The sequence below is a fragment of the Gobius niger genome, assembly GCF_951799975.1.
Source record: "Gobius niger genome assembly, chromosome: 18".
Classification (NCBI taxonomy): domain Eukaryota; kingdom Metazoa; phylum Chordata; class Actinopteri; order Gobiiformes; family Gobiidae; genus Gobius; species Gobius niger.
In genome coordinates this window covers 10,837,990-10,847,990 of record NC_136869.1, presented here as the reverse complement: position 1 = coordinate 10,847,990, position 10,001 = coordinate 10,837,990, and the positions used below count along the sequence as shown (strand labels likewise).

Here is a 10,001-nt window from a genome sequence, read left to right as displayed (position 1 = left end):
GGGAGACAGAGGGAAAGAGAGGGATGAGAGAGGGAAAGAGGACGAGAGGGGGAGGGAGAGGGAAAGAGAGAGAGAGGGAAAGAGAGGAGGAGGGAAAGAGGATAGATAGATAGATAGATAGATAGATAGATAGATAGATAGATAGATAGATAGATAGATAGATAGATGCAGGGGAGAGAGATAGAGAGGGGAGAGGGAAAGAGGGGGAGGGGAGAGACTGAGGGAAAGAGGAAGGGGGGAGTGAGAGAGAGAAAGAGAATCAGAGATTGAGAGAGAGAGAGAGAGAGAGAGAGAGAGAGAGAGGGGTCAGAGCTGGGACTGTCCCACATTGAGGAGGATATAGCTGTGCTCCATGTGAGAGAGGAGAGATGCTTAGCCTGACTTTTCTTTATTTTTAGTCATTTCGTTCATGCCACAATGAGCCGCACCACCTTCTTTGAGGTAAGTCTGTCTGTAATGGATCATAAATGTGGTAACGACCGCTGAGCTGCCGAGTTTGTCTATCTAAGTGTTAATAATTCGATTTATTTATATGCTCTTTATTTATAAGTGTGACAGAGTAAAAATAACCGATGCACTGGTCATTTAGACACTCGCTCTGGAGGCCAAACTTAGAGTAATGTCAGAAGCTACAAAGCAATAAGGCTTATCGGTTTTATTCAGCATTTATTGGTGCTGGGAAAAAACTTCAAGAAAACTTTATGCTCAACTTTGCATGTGTTTGATACCTTATGTTATTGGCTGCCAGCAAGGAACAGATAAAGGAAATGTAAACAGCCCAGACCAGAAGAAGTGTGTGAGTAGATTCACAAGTTTACAAGGCACCTCCACTGTAGCTTGTTTAGAAACTTTTGTCCTTGAATCAAAACTGCCTTGAGTGTTGTCAAAGGAGAGACCCAGGAGAATTCAGCCTGTTCAGAGCTGTCAGTCAAACTCACAGCATGGAGGCGTCTCATGTGTCCCATCTGCACAACACACTGTACAGTAGAGAAAACAAGGTCACAGCATTCGCACGTGTCGTGGAGATCAGCAAGAAACGCTGCAGTCACTATATGCTGATTAAAGAGGTCGAGGGGCCCGGAAGTGGGGCACCGAACCATTCTCAGTGGGTCGTGAGCCTTGACCAGGGAACATTTCTTTCAGCATTTATCTACTGAAAATTTGAATCTGTTCAAATGTCCTTGCGTAGCGCTCTTTTTGACCATTATTTCAGCCTTACAGGTGTATTTGATGCTTAAATAAACACAAATCGGGTTAATACAGTATATTAACAGGATTGTACCTTTATGGGTTTCAAATAAATGATCTTATTTGGGTCGCGGTACTTCATAATTGGGTTATGATGAGTCCCAATGCCAAAACAGTTACGAATTTTCAGGCTGTGACCCCCAAAATGACTCAATCAACAACTTGGGCCCCCCTTATGTAAAATGTTTAAACATTTAAAATCAGGTTCAATGATGCAGTATTTGGCTAAATTTAAAGCCACACCACGTAAAATTTTACCCAATACATAATTTTGAAATACAAGCACAAATTTTATGACAGATATTTTCATCATTAAGAAATGCTTCAAAATGTACAAACAAACAAGAAATTACTGTAACTTTACCAGAGTGGGTATGTCTCCAGCTCGTCTCCATAGAGATGTTGAGTAAAGTCAGCAGAATCTGAGATTTAAGCAGGTTAGATCCTCATCCAAATCCATTCTTTGATTACTCACTGCAAAAATAGCATTTTCTGTGTTGAGCTGGTCATGGTGCATGTTTTGTGTTGATGGCAACAGTATAGTCCAAAATGTTACGCAGTGTGCCTTTAACTAAAATATTGAGTCTTCAATCAAAAATACATCAGATTCATTGTATAAAATATCATCTTGTGACCCCACGTCAGTGCCCCGCGACCCCCACTTTGGGAAACACTGGCCAAGGGTATACATGCCTTCAGTGATGTGACTTTTGTTGTTATGGTGGCCATTTTGAATACTATAGTATAATTACTGAGCTGTTGAAGCTAAATGCTAACCGGTAGCATGCTAGCGTCTAGAGCAGCTTAAACACTGACTCACTGGTTTCTTCATGTGCGTCTCTGGGACCGTTTTTTGCTCTTATCTTCTTGAGTAATGATTGTGAGTACACAAAAATACCACTGTCAATCAGTTGTCTTTCATTTTCATCGTGAATAGAGATATTGCTACATGTTGTAGTACTGCATAATGCTACTTCGGTATTCAAAATGGCCACCGGAACTATGCGTGTTGTCATTGGAAACACATGTATACTTAAAGCCACACTGTGAAATATTTCACCCTATGTACAGGATAAAATACAAAATACAATCAAGCACGGGTGATTTTATTGGTGGAAAACACCCCTAAATCGAGCGTCTTTATTGAAAGTGGGTTTGCTTCTCCTCAGTGACTTTACTAAAGCGGGTAATCGCTATAGCTCGTCTCCATGGTGATGATGCTGCTTTGCACTGAGTCCTGAGAACCAGTTTATTAGCACCTTTTTCAAATACTTTATTATGACAAAAAAAGTACACCATGACGGGTTTGGGTTTTGGGACAGGACCTCCAAACCACGCACAGTGACCTATAGCCTGCTTCTATGATTGAATTATGTAAACAATGTGGTCTATTCCTGGAGTACACATATTTAGTACTACTTTCAGCTTAGGTCGTGTTGCCAGCGTGGCGCATGTAGTACTTTGTCTGATTAAATGTGGGGTGTCTGCTTTGAGTGACCCCAAACTCAAAGAAACAGCATCTTCATTAGCTTTAATTTACTGTTGAGAGCAGCGACTCGGTAGTGCACTGGTCAGCTTTTACACCCAGGCCAAGATGTTAAAAGCCTGTGCAATAAATAAATGTGTGGAAGTAAAAGGATTCAGTGAAGGTTTAAGTAGAGCAAAGAGTGAAGTAAGTAAAAGTCCTATTTCAGACTCTGCATAGTCCAAGATTTGTTATTATTGTACAAGCAATTTTATCAAAACAAGACATAAAAAAATTCTAAATCAGGAACAAAACAAGACCAAAAAAAAGAAAAGAAAGAAAGACATTAGCACAAGGGCACGCCTGTAATGACACTCTCAGGGCATCAACATGTGCCTCCACTGCAGCAGATGGAGAAAGACTGCAATTCCCACAATGCCTTTCAGGGACATGTCAGAGCATCCTAGAGAGTGATTGGGTCCCACAGGGCATGAGCATTAACCAGACACAAGGCATCTTTCGGAGATTTGAGAGGCATTCAAGTGAAGATGCCGTAATTTGGATCGACTAATTGACAGCCTAAGGGGGCACGTCGACAACATGCCCTTGGTTCAGATCTAAAACTTTCATGTAATTATACCAGAGCTGCACCATTTTTTTGGGGAAAGGGTTATTTTCAACTGGAGTGATACGTGTTCCAGCAGTTCAAGAATGTATGTACACTTTTGCGTTTATTAGTGACTTCTTTATCAATATGCCACGGCTTTAACGTGCATAAACATATAGTTAACACAATTACATTTACATTTTTTTTTTTTTTGCAAAAAACTTTACCCAGCTTTCTTCAGCATGACATTTTTTGTGATGTTTATCGTGCCACTTTCTTATTGGGCACTAGGAAGTGACATAGAGGCAAATAAACTGTTGCCGTGCCGACCATGTTAAGTCGATGGGAAATGAATGAGTCAAACTGCTATAGATACAAACAGCATCTCGTCATAGGAGGGGAGTGGCCTCACTGAGGGGAAAATAGAATCTCCAGGGAAACACAATTTTTCACTCTTTTTAGGCATTTTCTGGAGAAATATAAACAAATCTATCACATACAAAATAAAGTCAAGTCTAAATCAGGTCCACGTGGATGTTTATTCACAGCAGATTGTTCTGTAGAAGTGGAAAAAAGGGCAGTCGTAGCTAGTGCTAGCTAGCGTTAGCACGATGCTAACATGAAGCACCATGTTTGCATTCTCCGTTATTTATGGATTTATGGAATGCTGAACCACTTTGCTCCTCCCCATGTCTTTCTTTGTATCTTTATTTAGTAGACAACTATATTCATAATTCAGCAGAAAGTTTAGATTTCCTTTACTGTTTTCAAAAATGACCATATATGGGCAATTCCGGAGATGCCTTCTGTATTTGGAACTTTACCTCTGTCTATGTCACTTCCTGTCTGTAGCTTAAAAAATATAATACAAATAACTTTTCTGCACAACATTTCTTCATTAATCAATTATCACATCCAACAGTTGTTGTCTATCTAAATAAGTCATATTTTCAAATGCATTAAAACATGACATATGCACTTCAACCTTTTATTTGAGATCCTAATTAGTCATTCTAATCCAATGCTATGACCTATTAACTCCTATAAAAGATGTGAAAGCTCACAGATCATTATGAGGTTTGTAAAATGAAGGATTGAATGAATAAATAAATTACCATGGGGTCACTGTATAGCTAAAATGGGTATACTGTATATAATTGCTTGAGTGAGATAGATGGATCTTCTCTGTGTGAGCAGCATTAAGTAAATTAGTCTTAAATCCTCAGAGTTGTTGCAAAAAGTCGTGAGTCCAGGCCCTCTCTGACTGTACACTCAGCAAATCTTTAGGCATCCATTAGTGGCTTATTACACTGTCCGGTGAGGAAGCGCTCAGTACCACGTCCAGGAGGGGAGTGCTTTCGAGGCAACAAAAAAAAAACTGGGCGTCTTGAACAGTCAATGCGCCTACCCCTCCAAACGCTGTACATCACCGTGACAGGGGTAATTAAGATGGAAAAGATGGAGACCACGCAGCAGCAGGGAGGAGGACGGCTCCTGCTGCCCAAAAAGGCTTCTTGTTTGTGAGATTGATTGGATGATGCCAGTCCAGAAAGTGTAACAAGTTTATTTCAGAGTATTAATTGAGGAATATTTTTAACTTGAGCTCTAAAACCCATGAAAATCAAAATCAGATCTGAACCAAATCCAAACCAGCAGTAAGCAGTAGTAACATTTTTTACATTTTTTTTTTAATCACATTTCAGATTTTGTTTAAATACTATTTCATACTGACAGATATCATTGAAAATCCTGAATGGATGTGTCTTCCTCAGGTGGAGATACTCGATGCCAAGACCAAAGAACAGCTTTGTTTTTTAGACAAGGTATGCACATGTTTGTTCTGCCTCATTGACCACAATATAATAAAGATACTTTTCTCTCTTTTTTTCTGTCCAAACAGGTGGAGCCACATGCAACTATAGGAGACATCAAGGGCCTTTTTCACAGATTATGTAAGCATCAGGCAATTGGTTATTTAGATTTAGCCAATTGTGCATTCTTAACTTCTACAATATCGATCCGAGCCCATTTCTCTAGTTCAGCTTTACCCAAAACCATAAGGTTACAGCCTATAAGCCAGAGTGATGCCTCATTTGAAAGGTAAGGCCTACAAAACTAATCCAAATGGATAATTTTTTCTCTCGTTGAGGCCATGTTGATGTCACCTTCTTTGGCATTGTTCTTCAGCGATTTTTGTCACTTTTTCATCACTTTATTGTCACCTTCCCATTACATTTTTGTCACTTTTTCATTCAATTTTTGTCACTTTTTTATCACATTTTTCACACATTTTTGTTGCTTTTTTGTCACTTTTTTATTACTTTTTTGTCACTTTTTCATAAATTTTTTGTCACATTTTCCTTAGTTTTTGTCACTTTTCCATCGTATTTTTGTCACTTTTTCATCACATTTCTGTCACTTTTTCATTTCATTTTTGACACATTTTTGTCACATTTTCATCCTCGTTTTCATTTCATTTTTTTTTCACTTTTTTTGAAGACACTTATAGGTTTGGGTAAAGCCAAAATGAGCTTGGTTCAGGTGGGGGTTAAGAGGTTAACAACAGCCAAAACAAAACTCAACAGGAGTCAATGTTATGATCTCTTCTGAATCCCATTCATATTCACCCTTGCATTGGTACATCCGTTTGCTTTACATCCTCAAATGACAAAATATATCAGGCTCTGGTTGGAGAACAACTTTTTTCCAGAGGTACAGTATTGCCACTTCATATTTTGCCAAGGTTATTTGCGGGTATTAGACAGCACCAGCTCAACTTCATCCCATTGTGATCAATTATTTTGGGGCCAGGGGCCAAAACGCTCTCTCTCCGAGTCTGAGCCTGTGTTATCCTTTTAGATCCTCACTGGTATCCGGCCAGACAGGCGCTCAAGCTCGACCCCAGTAAGTATTCATGCATGCTGCTTTAACTAAGAAGTCAACGGAAATGAAATCCAGTTTAGATACGTAACACTCTAAAGGTACTGCCTGCTGCAAGCGGAAATCTAGTAAAAACCAGGACTGAGTGATGAATTCAAGTTAAGCTATGCAAAATAAATTACACTTTGACTAACTGAATCTTATTGAAGGTTATTCCAACATTTAAATTAAAATCAGGACTGTGAATGAAAACCTGCATGCTATAAAAGAGGCTTATGTACCACACACGGGACCCATAACGCAGTTTGAAAACCACTGATCCAGTTTGATGTTTTATTTGTGAGTGTGACGCAGCGTTTTTCAAGGTCCCTCTGTTCGTATCACAATGCAACCGAATCTGGGACAGTTACTTGTGAGAATAGTCTAAAAATATTGTCCCATTAGTAGGTTGCCTCGCCCGTTCATGCGCTGTCCCGTCATCATGCCAGGACACGGTTTCACTCGTAGACAATGGTGACACATGGCCTTTTTTGTTAGGCATCTTGTCGAGCAGCTGCACATTATACCTTTCTATTTTTAGGAGGAAAGTCACTGCGGGATGATGAGGTCTTACAGAGCCTTCCAGTTGGGACCACTGCCACAATGTACTTCAGAGATCTGGGTCCACAGTTAGGATGGACCATGGTGAGTACATGAATCACCTGGCAGACTGTCACACTATGTCCCATACACGTTGCCTGTAACTCACTCGTGGGTGAAGTGTCTAAATGGCTTTAATGCTCCCACACTGAAGCCAAAGCTGTGCCTTTATTATTCAACATTTTGGATAAGACGTGCATGAGCATCACTGCAACATCAACTTAAAAAAAAAAGCTTTAAAACAATCATGTAAATCATAGCATTTTGGATAGTTCAGTTTCTCTAGTAAGTGATAAAAACTTTCTCCCCTCTGGCCTGAAATGGCAAGAGATGGGACGACAGTGGAGCAGATGATACAGTGGGTTGTCTTATAACCTGGCTCTTGCAGGTGTACATTGCCATTGTGTCACTGGGCAAGACACTTCACCCAACATGCCTCCAGTGTCTATGAACATTTGTGTGAATGAGAGACTGAATGGACGGGTGTTTCCTCTGCTTTGAGTCCATAATGTAGATCAAAAAGTGCTTAATAAAGACCATTTACGCAATATTAACATCTATGACTATTAGTCTTAACCATGCATGTCCAAAGTGCGGCCCAGGGGCCAAATTCGGCCCTTGTTTTATTGGCACTCATGACCAGAGATGTTACTTTCTACAACGATTTTAATAATTCAACACAATGGGCTGGGATTATGGTTCCATGCCTAAATAAAAGGTGTAGGGCACGGTGTAAACCTCTCACCCAGCTGAATATATGAATGCACTGACCACCGATCTGTGGCCCTCCATGCTGTGTACATGTCAATATGCGGCCCTCTGTGGAAAATGTTTGGACACCCCTGCTCTAGGTTAAAACAATGGCTGAAATCAGGCCAGAAAAGTTGTTGCAAACTTTTATATTTCTGTAACCTCTGGACTAATCTTCTAATAAAACCCATACGGATAAGTGTTGAAAATAAGCACATGGTATGTCTAATGTTGTAATACAAATGAACACAAACCTCACCACTCTATCTTGTACTTTAGGTCTTTCTGGCCGAGTACTTGGGTCCTCTGCTCACCTACCTCCTCTTCTATTTCCGAGTGCCGTACATTTACTCCCACAAACACGCCTTCACCGCCAGCCCGCACCCCGTCGTCACGTGAGCCCCCTCTCCTCAAATGACAATCTCCAATTTTCTCCACACTTGATGAACCTCCCCTCCTCTTTGTGCGCAGATTAGCCTGTGCCTGCCACACCTTCCACTACCTAAAGAGGCTGGTGGAGACTATTTTTGTGCATCGGTTCTCGCACGGGACGATGCCGCTCAGGACAATAGTCTGGGTGAGGATATTTTCGACGCCCTCAGCCAAACTGGGTTAGGAGGGCTGCAGTGCACAGAGAGAATGTCATTGTGATTTTGCTGATAAAACCTGTGCTGTGATGTTTCAGAATTGTGCCTATTACTGGGGTTTCTCAGCCTGGTTGGCCTACTACATCAACCACCCCCTGTACACACCTCCATGTAAGTCAGCCAATCTATCTACCTGTAAAACCATGCTACTTTTTTCTCTGTGAACCGAGGGATATGAGCGATCTCAAGATGTCTTTACTTTCGTTTTGCACACCTCTCCCAACAGCATATGGAGATCTGCAAATCAACTATGCTTTGGCTGTGTTTGTGGTGAGCCAGAGTGTCCACATTTTCCTCAATAATAATAGTTTAAAAAAAATCTTACAATTTGACAGTAAAGGATTTTATTTCTGCAGATGTGTGAACTTGGCAACTTCTCCATTCACTTGACTCTAAATGGTCTTAAAAATGGTCAGTACCAATCACTTACTTACTTTATTGCTTATGCATTTTCATATTTTGGACCGATTTCTTTTGTCAAACACAGGAACTCGGAACAGAAAGTTTCCTGTACCAACAAAAAACCCCTTCACGTGGCTCTACTTCTTTGTGTCCTGCCCAAATTACACATATGAGGTATTGCATTATTACTAAAACATTCAATTATGCTTTACTTATTTCCTCTCTTGCTCATTTTGCAGATTGGGACGTGGGTGGGCTTCTCCATTATGACCCAGTGTGTGCCAGGTACAGTTTGTCACCTGTATTTACTTAATATATTTACTAAATATTTGCCAGTACCATGTTTATGTATTCTGTTCTTGATTTGCAGTCGCCCTGTACACTTTGTTGGGCTTCGTTCAGATGACCATTTGGGCCCGAGGGAAGCACAAAGCCTACAGCAGGGAGTTCAAAGACTACCCCTCTCTTCGAATGGCTATTATCCCCTTAATCCTATGACAAAGGCGATTTCACTTTGGACAGTGGTTCCCAAACAGTGGTGTGGTGGTGTGCTAGCTTTTGAGGTTCTTAAACTACGCCAATACTTTACCTTTTGTTTTATCCACTGACAATTGGTTTAGTCCTGCGTTGGTAAAGTTGTTGGATAAGCTAAAAAAAAAAAATCCTTAAATAGGACATTATTGGGTGTTCTAATTATTCTTTTATGGTCATTTAAGAGGTCATTTATTTGTGATTCACTTTTGTGTTTCTAAAAGTGCAATAATAGAGTACTCAAGCAATACAGCTTAGCCATAAGAATTCAACCAGGACAGACAAAAAATCTGTGAGAATCAGGAAGAAAACTGAATAAGGCTGTGAGAGAAAGTTAGGTTCATTAGAGAAATGATTTTACATGAATGGCTTGACGTGTTGGGCTGGCAGGGACAGACAGGAAACAGGAAGTAAAAACAAGAAAACATGGTCGCCCTGGTTGAAAATATGGATCAGCTTCATTTTACATTCTATGCTGCGCATTGTTTAGAGGTTACTAAACTTGGCTGGCATATTTAGTTTGAAGAACGTTTAATAATCTTATTGACCTCAAGCCAATTTGGAGTCATTAGTTCAGTTATAGTGATGTGCCTGCAATGCTTTAATAGCCTAAAATTAGAAGTGCACTATTTAACTTCTCAGGAGAATGTGGATAAAGACGGCAATGGATTTATGCAATATTAAGGGTTTGCCTGACAAATGTGTTGAAGGACAGGCTCAAACTGTACTGTACTGTCGTGAAGAAAGGTCATACAAAGCTGTATGTTTCATTGATTCTTTTATTTGTCAAAATAATTATTTTATCATTATAATAAATTGTTTGTCTATATAC

General features: G+C 40.1%; 1 protein-coding gene across 1 annotated transcript; it reads left to right on the top strand.

The window, feature by feature from the left end:
- The first annotated feature begins 302 nt into the window (after nt 1-302).
- Nucleotides 303-9,182, top strand: tecrl2a (trans-2,3-enoyl-CoA reductase-like 2a). Its single transcript, XM_079576473.1, has 13 exons — nt 303-441; nt 5,093-5,143; nt 5,221-5,272; nt 6,180-6,224; nt 6,781-6,884; nt 7,869-7,984; nt 8,061-8,166; nt 8,275-8,347; nt 8,463-8,506; nt 8,593-8,647; nt 8,724-8,812; nt 8,878-8,923; nt 9,009-9,182. The coding sequence occupies exons 1-13, from the start codon at nt 418-420 to the stop codon at nt 9,134-9,136; spliced, it is 933 nt and encodes a 310-aa protein (XP_079432599.1). The 5' UTR covers nt 303-417; the 3' UTR covers nt 9,137-9,182.
- The last annotated feature ends 819 nt before the right edge of the window (nt 9,183-10,001 follow it).